The 23,755-nt window shown below is 41.5% G+C and overlaps 1 protein-coding gene across 1 annotated transcript; it reads left to right on the top strand.

Moving 5' to 3' along the window:
* Positions 1-4,808: 4,808 nt before the first annotated feature.
* Positions 4,809-21,906, top strand: POMP (proteasome maturation protein). The gene is given in 6 exon segments (XM_030562746.1): positions 4,809-4,915; positions 9,214-9,311; positions 12,399-12,459; positions 14,043-14,144; positions 16,150-16,243; positions 18,631-21,906. Coding segments are annotated over 6 exon segments (426 nt in total). The 5' UTR covers positions 4,809-4,912; the 3' UTR covers positions 18,699-21,906.
* Positions 21,907-23,755: the final 1,849 nt, after the last annotated feature.

The following is a 23,755-nucleotide window of genomic DNA, read 5'->3' on the forward strand; positions in this document are numbered from 1 at the left end:
AAAAATCATTTGCTTTGGCAATATGTTGAGATTCAATCATTATTTTTTTCACTGAAGCAGTAACTTTTTTTAAAATACTTTCACCAGTTTCAGGAAAGGGTGGGTTAGAGTCAGGGGTTTCCTGAGCCTTTTCAGAACATGGTTTTAACATAGCAGTGTGTTTAGAAGAGCCCCTAGAGAGAGTCTTGTTTTGGAACATACTGACGCCTACACATTATCTTTGTTACATTTTGCAGTTTTGTGTGAAATTTATTTTTAATCTTTATCAAAACATGCCCATGTTTATCTTAAATTCAGAAAAGGTTTAATAATTTAAAACAAAATAACTTTTTAAATAATTAAATTTACAATGAATACTGAAACATAAAAGTCTAAAGCAATTTAACAAGAAAGGACTTCTTAAAGATCAAAGAAAAAGTGTTTATTTTACTTGATTAAGAAAAATAAAAAGTACTTTCACTTTAGCAGGTTCTAACTGGCTGTTGACAGAGACTAGTGGAAGAGAGTTTTTTCCCCAACAGAATAAAGGTTTTTCCTTTAGAGGTTCATGTACTCAGAACAGACTGCTCGCTGGCATTACAAAGATATGACATTTTTAAAGAGGGATGTTCATTATCAAAATCAGAGATTGTTGATACAAAAGAAAGTTTTCTTGGCCAGTATTTTTCTGTGTTCCTATTGCTATTATTAAATGGGACCTTTATGATTATTAAAATAGTGTGCCTTACCCTCCCTCCCCTGCCCTATGATGCATAAAAAAGGCCTGAAGAAGGGAGAGGTAAAAATTACAATAGTATAGTGCCATTTAAGTTAATGGAGCTAGTCTGACTTACTGGCCCAAGTTGAGGATTTGGAGCAACGCGTTTTTCTGTTTATTTTTTACATCAGAAATTCAGGTCTTGTCTACCTTAGAAAAGTCTATTGTGACTAGCAACTAATCCATCTCCCAGAAGTCTGCGTACAGACTCCTGTTGACTTCAATGGGAAATGCACAGGCCACTAGAGAAATGATGACATAAGAGCCAAGAGAGTGAAAGCTGCACAATTCAGAATTAATTTTTAGTCGGGCAATTCAAAACTTTTTGTTTATTGGGATTTTATTTTTGTTAACACCTATTTAACCCCAATGCCTAATGGGTATTTGAGACAAAGTACAGTAGGTCTTTCTAAGATTCAACACCCTCACCATTAAAATAAGGTGTGAAAGCTCATGATGTACAGTAGAACCTCAAAGATATGAACACCAGAGTTACAGACTGACTGGTCAACCAGACCCCATGTGAAACCAGAAGTAACCAATCAGGCAGCAGCAGAGACAAAAATAAAATAAAATACTGTGCTTCTATTACATCTTAAATGTAGGCACATCTGGGCTGTCCCCACTCTCAGCCCCACGCATGGGGAAGCCACTTACAGCAAGACACTGGGGTTGCCAGCTCAAGGTAGCTGGAGCTAGCACAGCAGGAGCAGCACTGGGGTTTACGCCATTTGGGGACATGCTATTTTCTCTCTCTGCCGTTCTCTCTTTCACACTCATCACCTCTTCCCCCTCCATTCCCACAGGGAGACAAGCTTGCAAACTCAAGCCAGGCTGAGTAGGTAGCTCAGCTGCTGCTGAAACCTGGCTTGGAGTATCAGCTGCTAGATCTGGAGCCTGAACTGTGCTTTGTTCAGTTACAGACAACCTCCATTCCTGAGGTGTCCATAACTCTAAGGTTCTACTGTACATCTCTGAAATCCCAAAGAAGCTCTTCAGCAAAATCAGGGAGACAAGACTTGGCATTCCTGGCATATCTTTAAAAAAAAATGTTGGGGGGATGGAAACAATGCCATTTGAACAACATTTCAGGCCTTCTTCACATACAAAGAAGGAAAAATGGACAAACTTTTATTCTTAAAAAATTATTTAGACGTCACTTTTAAAAGCAATGTGCCAAATTCAACTCTACTGTAACTTCATTAAAGCTACTGGAGTCACACTAGCTTTGTATTTATCTCACTGTGTCTAAGTAATAGGAGCTTTCACCATCCAACTTGGCTTCTCATGCCTGATCCAGAGCCCTGATCATCCTGTCAGTTGCACATGTACAACTCCCACTGACTTCAAATGGAGCTGCATTTATGCACCTACTGGGATAATCAAACTCTTGCCATAGAACTGGAAGAGATATCAAAATCACATAGCATTATAACTTCTTCTACAGTATCAACTGGGAAGAGAAGATAGGCTGTGAGAAAAGCAATCCTTGTTCAAATTCACACTTGGTAATATGAGAAAAATATCTGTAATTTATGTTTATGTCTGGAAGTTTCTCCCAGTGTGAAAGCCTGTCTTTAAAGGAAAACCAGATCTTTCTTGCAATGTACATTCTTTGGTTATTCAGCCTAAATTAAGCATTGCAATGATGTCAATAATGTACATGGAGTGATTGTATCCTGTCTGTGTCCTGCAAGGATGACTTTGAAAGTTAGGTGTTTCATCTTGACAGTCATATCCTGATCAACAAACTCAAAGAGTCAATAAATAAATACATTCAGTGAAAAAAATGGTCTCTCTGTAAGCTACAGTTAAACAGGAACTTGACTTGGTTTTGCACGTATTCACGTCTAGTCTACGATAATGCCCCAACACCAGGGCATTTGAGCACCACTTAAACTTACAAGGCAGAACTTGCTTTCCATAAAAGAAAATAAAAGATAGTGTCTTCCATTCTCATCCTTTTGAAGCCTGTGATTTAAGTGCAAGTCTTATTGATACAAGTGTAGAAAAGGCCAAAATTTTGATTTGGTAGAACTTTCTGAGTGGTGATCTTCTACTGCTAGAGGAAAACTGAGAAACACAGGAACTGACTTTCCAAAGTGCCAGGGGGGTGCTCAATCCCCAGGTCCTGCTTTCCCGCAAGGCCCCACCCTGCCTCTTCCTGCCCAGTTCCACATCCTGCCCCCCCCCAGCACACTGCATCCTCACTCCTCTCCCCAAGAATGCCACAAAACAGCTGATTGCAGTGGGCAGAAGACATGGGGAGGTGCTGATCTGCAAGGCCCACCAGCAAGTGAGAGGCACTGGGGGAAGCTGACAGTGGGTGCTCAGCACCCACCATTTTTTCCCAGGGATGCTCTAGGCCCAGAGCACCCATGGAATCAGCGCCTATGCCAAGGGACACTGACTGGCATGAGTCTCTCAGTAATTAAGGCTGTAGCAAAGTCTTTATTTTTGTGTACTGTACAACAAGAAAATATAAAAATAATGTTCACAGCATAAAATTGATTTTACACATACACCTGACCTCCTTCAAGCTACACTCCATGCACATTAGATTTCACATATGAAGTCTGTAGCAAAAGAGAAATCTTTGGCAAAACGTGAGGTGAAGTGGACAGATTTCTAAACTTTAGTTCTTAGAAAAAAAATCACTAATATTGGTGTTGGATATTTATGTCTGGAGTGTGGAGGAACAAATGAATGCACACTTCATTAACCTTCCAAAGAGCTGATGGGATTTCAGAAAGTCTTCATAAGTTATTTATGTCTTCTAAAGCAGGTAAAAATCAAACACATTTGACAGAGGTCTCTAAAGAGCACCATAAATTATAAATTGATTATAAATACCAAGGACACCGCTGCCAAGAGCCTCTTGCCTGGCTGGCATTTCTAACAAGTTTCCTCCTCCACTCAAGAACAGAATAATAGAAACATGGAGCTGAAAGGGACCTTGAGAAGTCATCAAATCCAACCCCACTAATATGAGACCACTAAAACACCTGGTTGGGAAAAGTCTAGATTTCTCTAACCTCTTCTCAAAAACATCTAATGATAGGGTTTTTACAACCTCCCTTGGAAGCCTATTCCAGAGCTTAACTACCCTAACAGTTAGAAAACTTTTCCTAACATGCAACACAAACCTCCCTTGCTGCAGATTGAGCCCATTACTTCTTGTCCTATATTCAGTGGACATGGACAACAATTGAGCCCCAAACTCTTCATAACAGCCCTTAACATATTAGAAGACTGTTATCAGGTTCCACCCCCTCCCGTCTTCTTTTCTCACGACTAAACACGCAGAGGTTTTTTTTCCAACAGGTTCACATAGGGCAGGTTTTCTAACCCTTTTATCATTGTTGTTCCTCTCCACTCGACAGCAGTAGCAGAAGGCCCCTTATAGTGTGTGTGGGCGGGAGGGGGCACCAGTACCCAAACCGTGGCCCTGCTCCCCCTTGTTCCCGAGGCCCTGCCCCCTGTCGCTCGCCCGCACAGGAGGTAAAAACAGGGAGGGCCAGGGCCCGTTCCCGCGCCACTGCCTCAGGACTCTCCAATTTGGCCACATCTTTCCTGTCACGCCTGGGTCTCGGCACTGCACGCGGGGCTCCAGCTCCGGGCTCAGCGGCATGAAGGCCAGTTACCTGCCGCGTGACGTCCTGCAGAGCCCCGCCCTGCTAACACACCCCAGCGCCAGGCCGGTGTAACGACGTTTTCTGCAACCGCCTCGCGCCGCCGCTGACTCATCCCCCCTAGAGATCTCCTCTGGCCCACGCGTGGAAACAGGGGCCGGGGCCAACCGTCCCCAGCAGCCTCCACACCCAAAGCTGCGGCTGCGCATGAGTTAGCGGCGTAGCCCTGGGCCCAGGGTCCCCACCCCGTGGACAGCCCCTGGCGCGGCGCGGCGCGGCGCTCCCCGCGGTGGGAAACCCTGCAGGCTCCGCTCCGGCCCCACGCAACCTCCCCGAGCCCGAACACCTGCGGCAGCGACACAACCCGCCCCCTCTCACGGCCTAGCCCCGCCCCCTGCCGCAGGCCGGCCCTGCTCTGTCTCACCGCGTTTCTTGCGTGTGACGTAGTCCGCTGCGCTGGGAGCGGAAGTGAGGTCATCAGCGGAGGCGGAAGCAGTGACGGTTTGGGTGTGAGGGGGACGAGATGGTGAGTTCGGGGTGCAGGGCCCTGGGACGCTTTGGCCACTGCCGCGGGGGGAGGCGGTGTCTGTGTCGCGGGGCCCCGCGCACCGCCAGGACCCTGTCGCCCCAGTGCGGGGCTGGCCGCGAGGGGCGGCGGGGCGGGGCAGTGCTGAGTCATAGGGATGGCCGGGCCCCGCGTTAATAGTGGCGGGGAGGCGGCTCGTGCTCTGCGGCTCTGTGCCTGGGAGCAGCGGCGAGTGAGGGTGAATCGGAAGCGCGAATCGGCCCCGCCAGCAGCAGCTCGTTCCCGCCCGGCAGCCTCCCCGCTACCCCCCGCCCGACCTCTTCCTGCAGTGTCACGGCCGCAATGGCACCAGACCCCCGCCCCTCCCTACACACACACTGTGCGATCAGTATCTCAGGGATGGGAATATCTGTTAGATTATCCCCCTTCCCCCCCGGGATGGTTTCCTACTCCGCATCGCTAACCCTGGCTCCAGAATATGAGAGTTTGATTTAATGTCACTGGGCTGGTGAGGCGGAATTACGTTTTTTAATTTGCCTTCTGGTTTCTGAGCTTTTAGGGCGCATTTGAAGGCGTGTTAAAGCTTGGCTCGGCAGCCATGAGGGCTGAACGATTACTTCCAAGCAATGAAAGCTGAGGTTTTTACAAAATTATTTGCCTCTAGGAGTTGGGGCTTTAAGAAGAACACCAAATATTGCAAGACTTGTGATAGAGTGGCAGGAGTTGGCAATGCCTCCTGCTATTCCTTTCCCATAAGTTTGCAATGATTAATGTTTAGGTATCCAGCCCTGCTTTTGGTACAAGGTCATGCACTTAGGGACTAACAAGAAGAATTTTTACTATAAATTGGGATCATGTCAGTTAGAGGTGACAGAAAAGAAAGATGGTTATATTAATCACAAGATGACTTTGAGCTGCAAACATGATGTGGCTATGAAAAAGGTTTATGCAATTCTAGGATGCATCAGGCAAGATATTTCCAGTAGAGATAGGGGAGTGTTATTACCATTGTGCAAAGCACTGCTGATGCCTCATCTGGAATAGTGTGTGTGATTCTGGTCTCCCATGTTTAAGAAGGAGGAATTCAAACTGGTGCAGAGAACGGCTACTAGGATGATCAGAGGAATGGAGAACCTGCCTTACAAGAGAAGACTTAAGGATCTTGGCTTGTTTAGCCTAACATAATGAAGGATGAGGGGAGACATGATTGCTCTCTATAAATACTTCAGAGGGATAAATACCAGGGAGGGGGAGAGAGAAGTTATATAAGTTAAGGGCCAATGCTGGCAAAAGAACAAATGTATGTAGACTGGTTATCAATACATTTAGGCTTGAAATTAGATAAAGGTTTCCAACCATCTGAGGAGTGAAGTTCTGGAACGGTTTTCCAAGGGAAGTAGGGTGGGCAAATAACCTAACTTGATTTAAGACTCAGAGTGGTAGCCATGTTAGTCTGGATTTGTAAAAGCAGCCAAGAGTCCTGTGGCACCTTATAGACTAACAGACGTATTGGAGCATGAGCTTTCATGGGTGAATACTCACTTCGTCGGATGCATGTAATGGAAATTTCCAGAGGCAGGTTTTTATTTATTTATTATTGCATATTTATACCTGCCTCTGGAAATTTCCGCTACATGCATCCAACGAAGTGGGTATTCACCCACGAAAGCTCATGCTCCAATACGTCTGTTAGTCTATAAGGTGCCACAGGACTCTTTGTTGCTTCTAGTTGATTTAAGACTGTTCACAGAGGGGATGGTATAATGAGATTGCCTACAATGACATAATGGCCTCTCCGCACGGTGGCTGTTACCAAATATTTCCAATGACCCAAGGTGAGCAATAAAGTGGGAGGGCTTTGAGTTACTACAAAGAATTCTTTCACAGGTTTCTGCTGGATTCTATGGAACTTGAATTATTTAAATTAAGATTGGAAGATGTTAGTAACTCAGCCAGAGGTTATGGGCCTACTAGAGAAGTGAGTGGATGAGGTTCTGTGGCCTGCAGTATGTAGGAGGTCAGACTAACTCAGTGTTTCTCAATAATTTTGTGCTGGTGACCACCTTTATATGTTTTTTTAAAAAGCGTGCTCTGTCCCCCCTCTCCTCCCCCGGCATACACACACTTGAAAAAATTGTGACCTCCTACATTAAGCTCATGCTTCGGCCCAGGGCAGCATGGGTGAAGCCAAAGCCTGAGCCCCACCACCTGAGGCTGAAGCATGTAACTTCGCAGGGCCCCTGTAGTTACTCTGCTTGCTATCCCCCTAAACCTGTCCTAGGACCCTCTTGTGAGTCGCGACCCCCAGGTTGAAAAACACTGGACTAGATGGTTAGGATAATCGCTCCTGGCCTTAAAGTGGAAGGCTATGAAGCAATAGCAGTACTTGATGTGTTTCACTCTTGGGAATATTCTGGCTCTTTGGCCCTTATTTACTTTACTTCACTTCATCCTATTGTTTTCTAGTCAGTCTCCTCACCTCAAAAAAGATATTCCAGCACTAGAAAAGGTTCAGAAAAGGGTAACTAAAATGATTAGGGGTTTGGAGAGGGTCCCATATGAGGAAAGATTAAAGAGGCTAGGCCTCTTCAGCTTGGAAAAGAGGAGACCAAGGGGGGATATGATAGAGGTATATAAAATCATGAGTGATGTGGAGAAAGTGGATAAGGAAAAGTTATTTACTTATTCCCATAATATAAGAACTAGGAGTCACCAAATTAAACTAATAGGTAGCAGGTTTAAAACAAATAAAAGGAAGTTCTTCACACACGCACAGTCAACTTGTGGAACTCCTTACCTAAGGAGGTTGTGAAGGCTGGGATTATAATAATGTTTAAAAGGGAACTGGATAAATGCATGGTGGCTAAGTCCATAAATGGCTATTAGCCAGGAAGGGTAAAGAATGGTGTCCCTAGCCTCTGTTCATCAGAGGATGGAGATGGATGGCAGGAGAGAGATCACTTGATCATTGCCTGTTAGCTTCATTCCCTCTGGGGCACCTGGCATTGACCACTGTTGGTAGACAGATACTGGGCTAGATGGACCTTTGGTCTGACCCGGTACGGCCGTTCTTATGTTCTTATTATTCCCTCTTCATACAATAATAATTCCTAATGTATATTCATATTCCAAATGTGTGGTGACAGTGCATGGAGGCTCCATTGTGCTAAACACTGTACGTTCACATAGTAGGAAACAGTCCCTGTCCAAAGAGCTTACTGTTTAAATAGACAAGTCAGGCAGTGTGAGAGGGGAAACTGAGGCACAAATAGGTGAGGTGACTTGTCCAAGGTCTCAGTAGCTGTATGGCAGAGCTGGGAATAGAGCCCAGATCTCCTGAGTACCAGTCCAGTTTTCTAATTGCTAGATGACACTGCATTTATTTAATTGTTTTATATCTCCTTGAAAGTCAATGCCTTCAATCCCTTCCCCCAATAAATACATACGTACATTTTTTTGGTCTTCCCTGAGTTCCCTCTAATTTGTTACTATGTTTCTGGGATAACAAGATGTTTAAACTGAATTGAATACAAAATTCCCCAGACAACTACACCAGTCAAGCCCTATAAAGTCGAACTATCATCTGTCTTCTTTATTACCCTTTGCATAAAGAAAAATAGCAATTGCCATGTCTGATCATTGGTTCAGTATTCTCCACCTGACAGAGGCTAGAAACAGATGCTTCAGAGAAAAGTGCAATTGCAGTGGACAATTATGGAGTAATCTCATAGAAGTTTCTTTCTAAACTCTAGTTGATGGCACAGTCACTTTCATATTTGTGTTATAGTAGTGCCCAGAAGCCCCAATTAGGATTGGGACCCAGTTTAGGTAGGTGCTGTCATACACATAGCCCATTTTTTTGCTATCAGCCTGAAGGTCACGTCGCCAGGTGTTTCTTGGACAGCCTCTTTTCCGCTTGCCTTGGGGGTTCCACCGCAGTGCCTGTCTGGTGATGTTACACATAGTAAAAAAGCGTTAAGTTCTTTTTGTTCTGCCTTAGCAAGTTTTGAGGAGCAAACAGCATGATATTACACTATTTCAAGAGATGTAAGCACTGCTGAATCACTTCAAGGTGTCCTAATTAAATGGCATTAATAGTCTCAGTTAAAAATCAGTCACCCTGAAGACTAAGGTTTGGGCATATGTACTTTTAAAGAGACATCAGACAGCTCAGACGATAACTCTTTTTTGGTATAAGGACCAAAAACGAGTAAAATCTAAATGTTCATTTGCCAGAGTTAACAGAAGTGTTGGATGGGGCCTAATTCTGGAAAAGTAATCCTTGCTTTTTGTTTCAGAACTCCAGAGGAGTTGGATCTCAGCTTAAGGATAGCATCCCAATTGCCGAATTTTCAGCTAGTGGAGCATTTGGAGGTCATGATATTCTACGCAGAGGGTATGCCTTGTCAGCCTGCTAATATACTGTACCATAACCAAATTGAAATTCTAAGTATGTAGGAAGAAAGTTTATATGTATTATGCACCTGTTTTAGAACATTCGCTTCTTGGCCATATACTTTATATCAAAAGATATCTAAAGTCCAGTGGTCCTCAACCTATTTACCATTGTGGGCTGCATATGCAGCTCTCTATGTGTTATGTGGGCCACATCCACACAATATATATACTACCTGTATATCTACATGGGCTGCAGCTGTGTGCTGATTGGGGTGCTGGTTAAGAACCACTGGCGTAGTCACTTTACGTATAATTATAGTAGGAGCATTATGTGTCAAGAGCTTGTTTCCTATGAAACCTTGCTCTTTGAAGCAAATAATAAATACAAACAGCTGTGTAATTAGTGATCTGTATAAGGATGCACCTTTAAACAACTGATAGAAAAAGCTTAATTTCCATCCCTGCTCATATATGAACTGTTTTTGAAGAAAGTAGTTGCATGTGCTCTTTTAATGTTGGCCAAAATGATTGACTTTAGCTACTAATGACACATGAAATAGAATTAACAATGTGGAAAATGGCCTAATATTTTTACACTACATGATACTGTTTCAGAAGATTGGTGGTCAGAACCATATCTGTATACACACATGTATATAAAATATACATCTAGAATAGAAGTATAAATACTTCTGTTGAAATTTAAAATGCTTATCAAACCGATTCAGAAAGAAAATCCAAGGCTTGCATGTACAGTATAGTCAGGGAATTACCATGTTGTGACGTTCAACCTAGACTGGTAAGGGTTGCGTCACCAACTGCTGTACAACTGTGAATGCCTTAAATGCTATATTGCTATGGCCCACTGCCCTGATATCTACAGCCAGCCTTGCAAGCATGCAGGTCACACCCTGGCTTCCACCATCCAGTTACTTTTTTGCAGAGTGACCCCAGTGCCTTCTCAGTCCTGAATTTCCACAGAACCATCTACCGTTACCACAATCTGCTGAGGTTCCCAGAATTGCAAGTTACCCCTTTCAGCCTCAGCAGGACAATGTGTTGCTACTGCTAAGCTGTGTGACAACTCCCTGACACACCAGCTTGTCTGCCTTGCCGTCAGACTCTTTAGTACTCTTATCCAAACCCTGCTTTGCAGGAAACAATCGGTGAACTCCCAAGCTCCCAGAGGCATCGCTGTGCGGTGTCCAGCCCTCCTGAACATTCACAGAGTAGTCGTTTGTTGCTCCTTTAAAAAGACAATTCACTGCAATTCATTAATTTATGGTGGGGAGGCGGGTTACAAATGCTCTTATTTCAATCACAGCACTGAATTGATTTATGGTAAAGGTAAAACAAGGTCATTAAACAAAACGTCATTGGTTTAAGTGATACCAAGTATAAGGAATAAAGATGAAAGGATTACAAGGAAATAAAAGTGAAAACACGCTTCTAAGACTAAAACTTGGTTTAAGTCTCTTGTTCAAAGAAGTGTTTCTCACAAAGGGGATGTTTACACTACAGTGTAAGATCAGGGTTCAAACTCAGGCTCAAACCTAATCCCACCTGTATACACACAAATTGTGCTAACCCAGGGCTCAGACCCTGGGTCCCAAGACCCCACAGGGTGGCGGGTCCAAGCCTCAGTCAAACCATGACCACATGTTCAAGCCCTATTGCTTTGTAGCGTAGACATAGCCCCAGCAGACTTGTGCTCTGGGAGTCTGCCAAAAGTATCCCACAGGCTGACTTTTTTTATACTCTGAACCAGTTGGGTGGACAGTCAAGTTTTCTCATGCTGCACTATGAACAAAGGACTAAAGTGGCCACATTTTGGGAGGGTGCTTGGAAGACTTGGATATAAGTGGTTAAACTTGGGCCTGCATAATGCAGTGTAAACACTGGAACCCCAGGTTAAGACCCAGGGTTCACCAGTTCCTAACCTGTGATTACAAATGAGCGTAGATGCTCAAGCCTTAGGTTAACAAACCCAGGCTCTGCTAACTTGAGCTCTTCTAATTCCGGGTTTACATTGAAAACAGACATCAAGTATGTCTATACTACCAGTATGGCTAACCAGACTTTCTGGTCAGGACTCTTCACAGAGCTTAAGGTGCTTAATTCCTTTGCCGCCTCAGCTGAAGGGTAATTTAGGGTTTCGCTCCCCCTCTATAGTCTGGTAAACTTTTGAAATTTATTCTTCTGAAATGTATTCCTAGATACATTTCCTTTTCCCTACTGCGTGTGAATGCCATGGTGCCTCCTGCAGACTGTATGCTGTCTTCTCCTCCACTGGTGACTTTTACAATGTAAATGATGTCTGCTTGCAGCTTCTCATACAAATGAATAGGCCATTGAATTTGGCCACTCCTGGCCTTTTTCCTTTGTTTGGGGCAGGGCTTTGGAGCAGAGCACAGAGCAGTGGAGCTGTAGGTTTTTGCCTGGAGCTGGAGCAGAGACAGAGCACAGCTCCAAAGCCCTGGTTTGGGGAAAACCTGTTTAAAGCAGGCATGTCAAGGGGTTTGAGACACACCTTTTAGTCATATATTTCCAGGCTGTAAAGTTCTTCAAGGGTTGACTGTACATACAGCACACAAGAATATTAATGATCAGTGAGTTAGTAGTTTTCCAGTGACATATTACATTACAGCTTTTAGCTACAGATTGTAATATTAGTGAGTTGGGGTACACTGAATTGATCAGGGCAGCTGAAATTCATTGCTGGGTACCAGGCAGCCTCTTGTCTTTTGACACAAGGATGCTCTAAGGGTCACACATGTAGATTATCCATAAGTTAACCAATAGTAGCAGGGTATATTCAGGTATTCAAGTTAAATTTGTCTTCTGTTAGTTGGAGCTGGGGGAAGGAAAAACATGACTGCTTTTATGTTAAGCGTGAAGATGAAGCAGAAAAAGACTGAAGTTCTTGTACAGGTTTTTTCCTTGTTCTAAATGAGCACAAATTATAGCAGCTTGATGTTTGTATCTGGAATTAATGTCAGACTGGAAATTGGTGCATTGATTTTTGATTCTTGTGTGACTTTAAAAAAAAAAAAAAACCAACAAACCCTTTTGTTTACATTTCTAGCTTTACAAGTGTAAAAAATGAACTTTTGCCCAGCCATCCTTTGGAACTGTCAGAAAAAAATGTAAGTGCAGTGCTGAATTTGATAACATTTTAATACTTTCCTACGATCAGCTAGTTACAAAGTTTAAGGGCCATTGTTACTGTTAACTTCTTGACAAGTGTAATTTCAGTGCATCTCAGTCAGGAATAAAGTGGCCTAACAGCAGTATTGCTTTAATATAATTTATGTAATTAACATGCCATTTCATTATGAATTTTGACAGGTGGGGGTAATAGCTGAAAGAAGTGCTAGGGTTTATCAGCACAGGAGATTTGATGCAGTAGAACTAAACATTTCAGGAGATGTACTTTTGGGTTCATTTTATTAATATATCAAAATATTACTCCTGTATTATGCTGAAATGGATATGGTTGTTCTTATTGCTGTAGAAGTTTATAAATTATACAAATAGCATTAATAGCAAAGAAACTAAATATCTTTACTTGGTATGTCATAAGCTCCACTTTTAAATAGTAAAAGATATTGGCAGGGGTAATGTAGTAAGCTAAAGAAGTAAAGCTGAGGGAGGTATAGTTAATATTTTTCTTCTGGACTTCTGATGAAAATTACAGAAACCAACTAGATCTTTGATGTTTTGCCTAGAGATGGTATCCTGTCCTGTAACTTTTACTTCTGCTTGTTTGTGCTAAATATCTTCTTTAGGAACATCAGTGGCTCTTACACCAATATATTGTTATCATAAACATTACAAGTATAACTTCTGCATATTAAGAGAATAAAATCAGGAACAGTCACAATCTTCTGTCACTGAATATGCTGCTGCTATCAGTAGCATCAATGCAAAACCTGGAGCCAAAACCCCCACTAAATACTGCAAATACATGCAGAATGATTTTTAGTTTATACTTCAAAAGTTTATTTGGCCAGTCAGAACATCTTTTGTTATCAGAAAACAGTGCCTATTAAGTAGGTATCCATACAATATATTTCTTGTTATTGATAAGTGCCAGAGGACTCAGTAAGGAGTCAAGACTCAACACTTGCTTTCCTAAATGATTTAAAACACTGGGACTCATGTACAAGATATTTAACAAAAATAAATATCTGCTGAGATCTTATGTAAAGTAATTTCATTATACTGGAAATAGGAAAAGTTTGCCAAATATAGGCTTCTTATTTTTTTAAAGATAAAAAAAAAAGTTATTCTTCTTGTCAGTTTATAAGGCCTGCCATGGAATCTTTTAGGCCAAGGCTTTGCTTTCCCCTTTCTGGGCTACTAATATTTTACTAATTTCTTGAAATTGCTTAGTGATACTTCAGAGTAATGCACAACTACTCCACTTGGTGGCGTCCAATGTATTCTGCTTGCCAAAAATAACAAAATACAGCTTTAGCCGGTAGCAAGCAGCATGTAATGCATTATTTTAAAATTACATTTTCTTTCTCAGTTGCTTAAAACAAATGAGTTAATATGTTGGCAGTTTTCTTACATATTGAGGTTTATAAATCTAGCAACCTATTTACTGCTCTTTTATTTTTGCTGACGATGACTTCCATATGCATGTTCATTGAAGTATAATTTTACAAATATATTTTCTGTAGCTATAATTAAATGCAACTTTTAAATAAAAATCTTTTGATAGTTTCAGCTAAACCAAGATAAAATGAACTTATCGACTCTGAGAAATATTCAAGGACTCCATGCCCGCTAAAAACTGCAAATGGAATTCAAAGCCGCAAAGCAGGTAGGCATTTTTAACTATTCTGGTAATATGAATTGCCTTAGTTAAGTTATAGACATATCTGCAAACATGCTTTTTTAAAAGCTTTTGTTTCTTTCAAAATACATTAGATAACAGCTGATTATCTTATATACATTTTTCAAGCAAACTCCAAGCAGAACTGGCTTTATTGCTTATGATAAAACTAACGCTGCTTATTTGAAACATTCAGAGTTCTGTTATCACAGCAAATTCCAGGTGAAGTGAAGCGGAACTTCTTAAGTCTTGTATGAGATTCTCCCATCCTGCAGGCCTTGGGAGGAGGGAGGACTACAGGAATGGAAGTTATATCCCTGATTTCCTTCCCCAAGACCAATGTTGTTTCTGGCAAACCTCCTGACGGTTCACAGGAAGGGAACTCTGCTCCTGCAGACTAAAGGAGTTTGGAGGGCTGGTGCGTACAAGGAGTTGGGGGAGAGATCAGGGCAGTAAAACCCTATGTGCCCCCCACCCACCCCCATCAGCCCTTCTTTGTAAGCTGTGAGAAGTTCATTGGGGGCCAGTGAATGTATTTGAGGTAATTAAAGACTGACAAGCGTGTTTGGGCTTGTTTGCAGCTAAGGCACCTACTACAGATGTGTGTTGAGGTAATAGGGAACTACCCCATCCTAAGAGTTAGGTGTTGGCCCACAACAAGCCTCACAAGACTTACTGTGGGTTTCCTTCCCTGCAGACATCAGAAGACCTACAAGAAATGCTGGAATTTTTCCTGCTCTAACCCAGTCACTCCTCCCTGCATATCTGAGATCTGTTGGAGGAGAGCCTTTCTCCCACAGCTTCTTGCATATCTGGCAGGAGGGGAGAGTGGTGAGAGCAAAGAGACATTTTCCTCCCTACATGTGGATTGCCTTAGTTATGCAGGAGAGAAGAAATTCTTGTGACTTTAGGATACTTGTTGGCCTTTGCTTGTTACCTTTAATGTTCTTAGAAGATAATATGAACTCTTACCACTGATATGTGCCTGTGTGTATGTGATATGTACCTTAACTTTACCTTTTTACAGCATTTGAGTTGGAATAGTATTACTATTGGAACTGATTACAGTGCAGCTGCACTAGCAAATATTATGGATAATTACAAATCCAGTATATCCACAAGCAAGAGACAGCTATGCTTTGTTACATGTAAAAACCAAGTATTCACAATAACTTAACTTAAAGTTTTTCTGTGTCAAAGGCAGTTGTGAATACAAATATGCTGCTGTCTGACATGCATCTTGTGATCTGAGCTTTTTACTTGTCATCTTAGTCAGTTGCCTTACTACATACTCAGTGACATGCACAGAGCCTTCCTTCCTCCACAATGATATGGTGGTCTGATGGTGCATATGACATAAACCTGTCCTTTTGTGAAAAAGCCAATCTCAAGTTTTGTTGTTGTTGATTTGTATTATTGTAGTGCCTAGGAGCCCTAATCATGGACCAAGACCTCATTAAGGTTGCTTCTAGAAGAGATTAGAGAAATGATGTTCATAATCTAAATTTAACCTAAATGACTCTTAGGAAGGGCCATATAAGTTCACTAAAATAATAGTATAGCCTGTTGATGTGCTTTTTACTCTTTTGATATATGGATTGAAAAAATAAAATTGAAAATACATTTCAATAACTTGGTTAGCTAATTATCTTGAACTCTAAAGCTGTCACTCAAGATAAAGATACTTTGTAGTGACCATTCACAGATATTCGGCGCAGAAAACAGGGGATATTTTTCTACGGAAAACTGTTTCTCATGATAGTGCATTCTGATGTTTTGATCCCGTACCTTGACTATAGGATGAGGTGCCAGACAGGTCTTGAGACAAATGTGTGGAGTCTAGAATATCTCTACACTTGAGTCCGTGTTATCATTCTGTCATTTCCCAGAGAACAAATTACTTTGCCTGTCACTTTTAATTACAGTCTGGACTTGGGAAGCCTGAATATGGGGAAACCTGCGTTTCTTTCTGACTCTTGCTGTGTTTTCACAGATCCAACGTCTTCCATTTCTGCATAGCTCAAATATAGCGCTGGATACACTGAGAGGAAATGATGAATGCATTGGTTTTGAGGATATTCTTAATGGTAAATATGTTTTCTTTCAAAGATTTTGTAAACTCTTAAAACTTTCTCAGGACTATCAGAAAGGTGAGATTTGGGAGCTGTCAAGTTTTTTATTAATTTAAATTTAGAGGTTAGAAAAGGGATATATCAGGAAAAAAATAAATATGGTGAAGCTGCTTGTTCTCCTGGGATTATCCTGAAATGTGAAGCAAAATTGTGTCTTGTATTTGGATGTGTAACATATCCCCTAATCCATGTTTTAATAGTAATGAAAGAGAATAAATGCCAAAAAAAATTTATTGGAGAAGTGGATTTTATCATCTGGGGCTAAATTATGGAGCCTCAGTATTCCTGGAGGAGTGCTGAAGGGAATGTGCCTCAGAGGGGCCCAGTTTGTACTGTGCATAAAAGGAGCACTGTCTGCCCTATCCATTAGGGCAGGGGTCGGCAACCTATGGCACGCATGCAAAGACGGCACGCCCCCAGCCCTCTGCCCTGACTCCTGCACCCCCCACACATACCCAGCCCTCCCACACTCCATGCCCTGACTCTTGAACCCCCCACATCCCCACCCCCACCCTGACCACCAAACGGAAGCTCCTGCACCTCCCCCCACATTCCCACCTGCACCCCTCACACCAAATGGGAGCTGCCCAGGAAAGCGCTTCACACCCAAACCTCCTGCCCCAACCCTGAGCCCCCTCCCTCATTCTAGCTCCTGGTCAAACCCTGCACCCCAACCCCCAGCCTGCTCCTTCACCCCCAGCCTTGTGCTCAGTGCACCCCCACCCTCAGCTCAGTGCAGAGAGAGAGGAAGAGAACAGGCTAAAACCAGGGAGAAGGTAGGTACTCACTATATGTGGGCAGGGCCAGGACCCCAACCAGCAGCAGGCTGAGCGGGACCAGCAGCTGGGATCCTGGCTGGCAGGAGCCAGAGGACAGAACCCCAGACCAGCAGCGGGCTGAGCGGGACCAGCAGCCGGGATCCTGGCTGGCAGGAGCCAGAGGACAGAACCCCAGACCAGCAGCGGGCTGAGCGGGACCAGCAGCCGGGATCCTGGCTGGCAGGAGCCAGAGGACAGAACCCCAGACCAGCAGCGGGCTGAGCTGCTCAGCCTGCTGCTGATCTGAGGTTCTGGCTTCCGGCCCCTTGCCAGCCGGGGTCCCGGCCGCAGGCCCCGCTCAGCCCGCTGCTGGCCTAGGTGATGGAACCCCAAGACCGGCAGTGGGCTGGTGGCGTAAGATCAGTATTTTAATTTAATTTTTTTGATGAAGCTTCTTGAACATTTTGAAAACCTTGTTTACTTTACATACAACAATAGTTTAGTTATGTAATATATAGACTTACAGAGAGAGAGAGTTTCTAAAAAACATTAAAATGTATTACTGGCCCTCAAAACCTTAAATTAGAGTGAATAAATGAGGACTTGGCACACCACTTCTGAAAGGTTGCTGACCCCTACATTAGGGCAAGGTATATTGCTCCCCAATGTGCATTGCCTCCACTCCAATGGTTGATACGAAGGGGAGGTCAGTCTGCCCCCCCTTGCATAATCTTGCTCCTTGAAGCTCTGTTGAAATGAAGCACCACATGTAGTGTTTGGGTTGCACTTCAGTATGATTGCTGTTTTTTTAGTGTATTCTATTTGAAGTTCTCATTCTTTTGATAATACTATCTTACCTATTAGACTTGGGCTCTGTCTCTTTCTATACACATGAACCCACTTGAAACTAATATTCACTGTTGCTTTTTAGTGTTGTTTTTTTTTAAACTAAATACTGGGCTTTGATCATCACTTTGTAAAACTTTCTTTTGTCACACATGTTGCTGATATGCCATTTCAACTTAAAACAAAGTTTAAAACTTGTTGTCTTTCTGTCTGTCTGTCTGTACTTAATTTATTGTCCTAGGTCTTCTGTGATGGGTAACTCTCTGGTGCTTGAACATAGCATAGCTTCCCCCTGCCTCTCCTCCTTTTCCCTAGAAAGGAAACCCTTGCCCGGTTTCCTTCCCTCTGGTTGTTGCTTAGAACAGATATTTAACTGCAGAACTTTTCTCAGTAATCAAGATGTGCACATTTGTGTAAACCAGACGTTTTCAAACTTTTTGTACTGGTGACTCCTTTCACACAGCAAGCTTCTGAGCATGATCCCCCTCCTTATAAATTTAAAAATTGGGGGGGGGGGGTAATTTAATGTAATGGGGGCTCAAAGCTGTCAACCCCAGAGCTGACACCTCACGACCAATATGTATCCACTTTGTGACCTCCTGAGGGATTTCAACTCCCAGTTTGAGAATCTCTGCTATAAACAAATACATATAGAGGAAATATAGTCATCTTGTCTTAGGATTGTTTCTGTTTCAAAGTGTTACTAACTTTGTAAATATTTTACCGTCCATTTTCTAGACCCATCGCAGAGTGAAGTTATGGGAGAGCCACACGTGATGGTGGAATACAAGCTTGGTTTATTGTAACACAAATGTAGTCCGAACCTATTGTTCATGAAAACATTTCTTGTATGTGTCTTTATACTATACTACAGGTTCAGTGTACAATATTAATATTACATTGACACAATATTTTTGTTAACTTACCCACAGGAGAGCTCTTGCCTTACTTGCTGAATAGGCACATTAATGTTTAAAGTCTGTATGATTTATTTTCTGCTTATTGTCAATATAAATGTCCTACAACTGGGTATTTTAAAACTGTACAAGAAGACGACTCTTCGTATATTGCTCAGGACAATAGCCGCTTAGATTTTGAAATATTATACATATTCTACAAGAAGTCCAAAAATGCATGTGCATTTTAAAATTGATTACTGTAGGTAAATGCAGGGAATGCGTGTTCTTGCAAAAGAACTTTTTGAATATAAAACAGGCATTTTCCACTGAATGACTTTTTGTTCTTGAAATCTTTTAAACATTGAATAAAAAATTGCTATAAATGCTGTGGTTTCCAAAATATATTTAATAACTCAAGTCTCTGACCTCCAACCCAAGCAATGTTACCCTCATCACTTGCAGCCCCTTTAAGGAACCTCAGTAGCTCACTGGTAGAAAAGAACCCTGCCACACAATTTGTCTATCCCAGCTAAGATGTCAGAGATGCTCATTCACTGGAGCTCAGTTGCCCGTTGGGATAGAATTAGACACTGCTCCCTAGGAAGAGTTGGGAGCTGAATTTGCCTTTACCCAGCTACTTTTGAGGGGGGAACCTCTCCTTTGGATTTCACAATAGTCTCACTGGGCACTATTGCTCTGTGAAATTAGAGCTCCTGTAGCCCTATTTTGGGCTGACTATGTTCCAGCCTACAGGAAACTTAAAATAACCACTTAGCAACATTTAACAATTAAGGGAAAAATACCACTGTGGAGAAAGAAAATGTAAAGTTCAAAATGTTTGTATGAAACAAAGGCACATCTGACAGACTGCATCGCAGAAGTGTTACAGTAAGAACATGAATTTTTATTTTACATAATGGCAGAACATAAAATTAAAACTGAACTGACTTGGTTGTAAGTAAACAATCTTATCTGAGGATAACCAAAGGGAGATTCTAAAATTAAATGCTACACAAATGCGTCTTTTATAAATGAATAGCCAGATAAAAGCTGTTTTCTGTAAGTTTAAAGAGTGTATTTTTATTTAAATTACACAGGCTGTGTTTTAATTAACTTTGAATAGCTTGTATGCATAACGTATTATAAATCCTTGCAAGAAGTTTAGGACATTTCTCCTGTTAATTCTCTTCCCATACAATGGTCAAAGTGTGTAATGTACATTTTGAGAATGTAACCAGCCTAAATGTTACAGATTGCTGCATCTTTTAGAAGCAGGGTCCTATTGCAAGAATTATGCTCCAGTATCTGAACTGTCATCTTAAAAAAACAAAAAAAACATCCATTTCAAGACCCAATAATTGCAAAGAAAACCTTCCAAAAATAAGCTTAATGCAATTAAGTCTCCCCAAGTCTGTAAATGGCCTGACACAGTAATTCTGAGATATGAGAACTGCATCCATTCAGCAGATTTGGATGTTAACTCAAACATAATGTTGAGAACTTAAATGTCAGCTTTGTTCTCTACTCTAGCACTGCTGAATACTTCCGCAGAAACGTGCAGGTACAAGTTTATTTCACAACCCCAAAGTGTCTCCTATGCCTGTCCATGTGCCAAAAGCCCCAACTGTTCCCTACTCCTGTGGGCCAAAACAACCAGCTTTGCTTTCTGCCAGTTCTACAATGCAGTTATGCATTTTTAATAAAAAATCTTGCAGCAAATTGAAGAATGTGGAGGCAGCATGTTACACTCCAGAAGGGATACTTTCCTGACTGCATTGTTTATTTTCATATTTAACTTAGTAAAAAGAAAAAAACCCTCCAATTTCTAAATTACCTAAGGTGGTTGTGGAATTTCCAGTTTGCTTCAATGAAGATCTTCAGAAGTCAGGCAGTCTTGTTATAAAAGCAAATTTACGTCAAGTTTGCTGTAGAGTAGGGCCTTGCATGTACATTAGTTTCACTTAAGTGAGGTTAAATTGGACAAATGAGTGAACAAAAATAGGCCTGTTCATTTTTTTTTCTTGCTCTTTAGGGTGGTTTTCTGGTGTTCACTGTGGGCAGCCGTAATTAGGATAGTTGCAGCAAATATCTGGGCCAGCTATTAAGTGACTAGATTTCATGGTGAGGCCTTGGCATAGAGAGAAGAGTAAAAGAAAATAAATGGAGGAGTGAGGCCAGTGGTGTGGGAGCAGTGAAAGGGTAGAGGGCACAGGTTAAGCATATAGATTCAAGGTATAGGTTGAGGTGGATAGCCTTGAAGGTAAGGACAAAAAGTGTAAACTTGTGACTTTGGGTAAGGGGGAACCAGGGAAGGGTTTTGAAGAGAGGAACATCATAATTTTAGCAGCTGTGTCTTGGACAGGGTAGAGGGAGAGTCAAGTTGGTAAGAGAGGTCAGAGGAAGAGTTTAATGTGGAAGGCGACCAGATAGGGACTAAAGGTTTTGGCCCCGGTGACAGGATTTGATTTTTCAATACAGTCTAGAGAAAGAAGTGACAAAGCTAGGAGAGAGGCATCAAAACTGACACCAGTGTTGTGGGCTAAAGAGCTAGAATGTTTGGCTGGCTCAACTACTTCCCTCTTTATATTTTATCTTACAATCAAATCACATTTGCTAGAGTAAGCTTTCTGCCTGGCAGACAAGCTAAACTAGTTCTGTATCCTCTAAGATTGGCTAGCCTTTCACAGTTCCTTAAATGGACAATAAAAATGTTATTCCAAAATGTTGTTTTGCTTAGATAAGGGTGTTTGCATATGTGATCTCCAGTCATTTAACTTGTGTCGAGTACATACTATTTTGTATCACTAGCTGCAAAAGAATTTAAATGATATGTTGGTGGCCTGAGCTGCTTCTAAATATTACTCCAGCAATTGTATTGCTTCGTGCATGCTTGTGTCAAAAGAACAAGATCCAAACCTTTAGAAGACTAGACAGATATCTGCTTTATTATCTTACAGCAAAAAGGTGCTTGCATTTATACAAAAATATTTCACTTGTCAAATCACTCAATTGCTACAAAATTTAAGGTTTTATTAATGTATAGTACAGTAGTGCCTGGAGGCTTAGCCTGTCTCGTGTCTCATGCTATATACTGAATAAATATATGAGAAATGATTTTACATAAATGTTGGCATAATTTCCTATTTATTTCAATCTCAATGCTATATTCACCAGAAACATTTTGCATCTCCATATAGAGACAAGTCCACAAAACATGGTTATATACATTGTGTGCTGCAAGACTAACATTCTCCCACCCATGTAATATGATCATGTGTGAAAATTCTCATTTGGACCAATGGAATGTCCCATTGCACAACTAGATTTCCCAGATTACCAACAGGGAGTGCCAGGGACAATGACAGAACCTCCATAAAGAATGGGAAATGAATTAAGATAGTGATCCTCTTTTCTGAATCACTACATCTTCCAGGAGTTATTAACTTGGATATGGCTGCTTCACTCTACATAGTTTCTGGCATTAACTATTATATAACCTGTGTGAGCAGAGTAGCCAGATCAGAATTGTGAGTGGTCTAGATGAAGGGCCTAAACAATCTTCACAGCACTCTTATGAAAAAATGTCCTTCCTTTGGTTAAGAGCGTGTACGTCCCGGAAGCAAAAAGTTATTTATCACTCAAGTGCTTTTTTCAAAGTTTGTGTTTAAGAGCCCTTAGACTCGCATTTGAACGTTTGCTTTCTATTTAGTGAGCAGCACCAGTGTACCTGGTGGTGTACAAATGTAAAGGAAGACAAAGTCCTTGTCCTGAAGAGTTTGCAGTCTAGATCATACACATAATATACACCCTTTCATAGCACCAATCTTGATATGGTGCCAATATTTTTGGTGGATTACTTCTGAAAGGCTTTCCTAAAGCTAAGTAGGGTGGTGTTCTTAAAGTGAATTTGAATGAAGAGAGGAAGGTCATTTCAGCTGCATGTATAGATTTGTGGTCTGTCTCTCCTAGATGGTAACAGATTTTTAGCTTACCAGAGTTCTGTCCTTTTCCTGTTTAAAGCGTATGTGCATATACAGTTAGTTCACATTTCACAGTTCATTTCCTAACATAACATCCTTTCGAATAAAGAGGCTAAAGTGAACTCCAACCAATTTACTTTGTTCTAATTACTGCACCAAATCTCTGCTTAATAAATACAGCACTATGGAGCCTCTCTTTGCTTGCTGATGGATTAGGGCAACCTTAGCTGTAAAAATGATTTATGTTTTTTTTTAAAAAACAGGAGGGAAGGGCAGAGTTCTGCATTGTATAATACAATTGCCTGCCTGATGTGTGCATAAAGGTATCATAGTGCAAGACTAAGGAGCCAGGAATTTATTCTGAATTCCAGTTCTAGTGCTAACTTGCTCTGTGACCCTGGATAAGTCACGTAACCTCTCTGTTTCCTCATCTCATAAACAGAGATGATAATATCTACCTCAAAGGGTGAGAATTAATTACTTAAATAATTGTAAAGTGCCTTGAAGATGAAAAGTGCTAAAAGTTCTAATTACAATTAGAGTGCATTCAGTGCAAAACAATTAGATGTGTGGATCATATTTAGTCACTTCATCAAGGTTATTAAAAAAATAAAAAAGATCCACTGAAGAGAAAGATCTTATGACTTAAGAGAAGAGCTCTGATAGAGGCTACAATGATTTAAGTGGCCCAATTATGTAAATGAATGATATATATATCTTGCCCCATGATAGGAGGAAAAAAGGACACAATGAAATTAAAAGGCAGTAGATTTAGAACTGATTTTAAAAAACCTTTTACACAATCTGCCTTATGTACATACTTAAGTTTACATAATGCAAGTAATATCTGAAGTCAGTAAGACTACTCAGTGCATAAAATGCATGTGCTTAAGTCTTTGCAGAATCGGGGCCTCCATAATTAGCCTATAATATTATTGAAACAAATGATTTAGCAGATTATTAAAAAGGCTTAAACATTAGGGC

Source organism: Gopherus evgoodei, chromosome 1, assembly GCF_007399415.2.
Source record: "Gopherus evgoodei ecotype Sinaloan lineage chromosome 1, rGopEvg1_v1.p, whole genome shotgun sequence".
NCBI lineage: Eukaryota > Metazoa > Chordata > Testudines > Testudinidae > Gopherus > Gopherus evgoodei.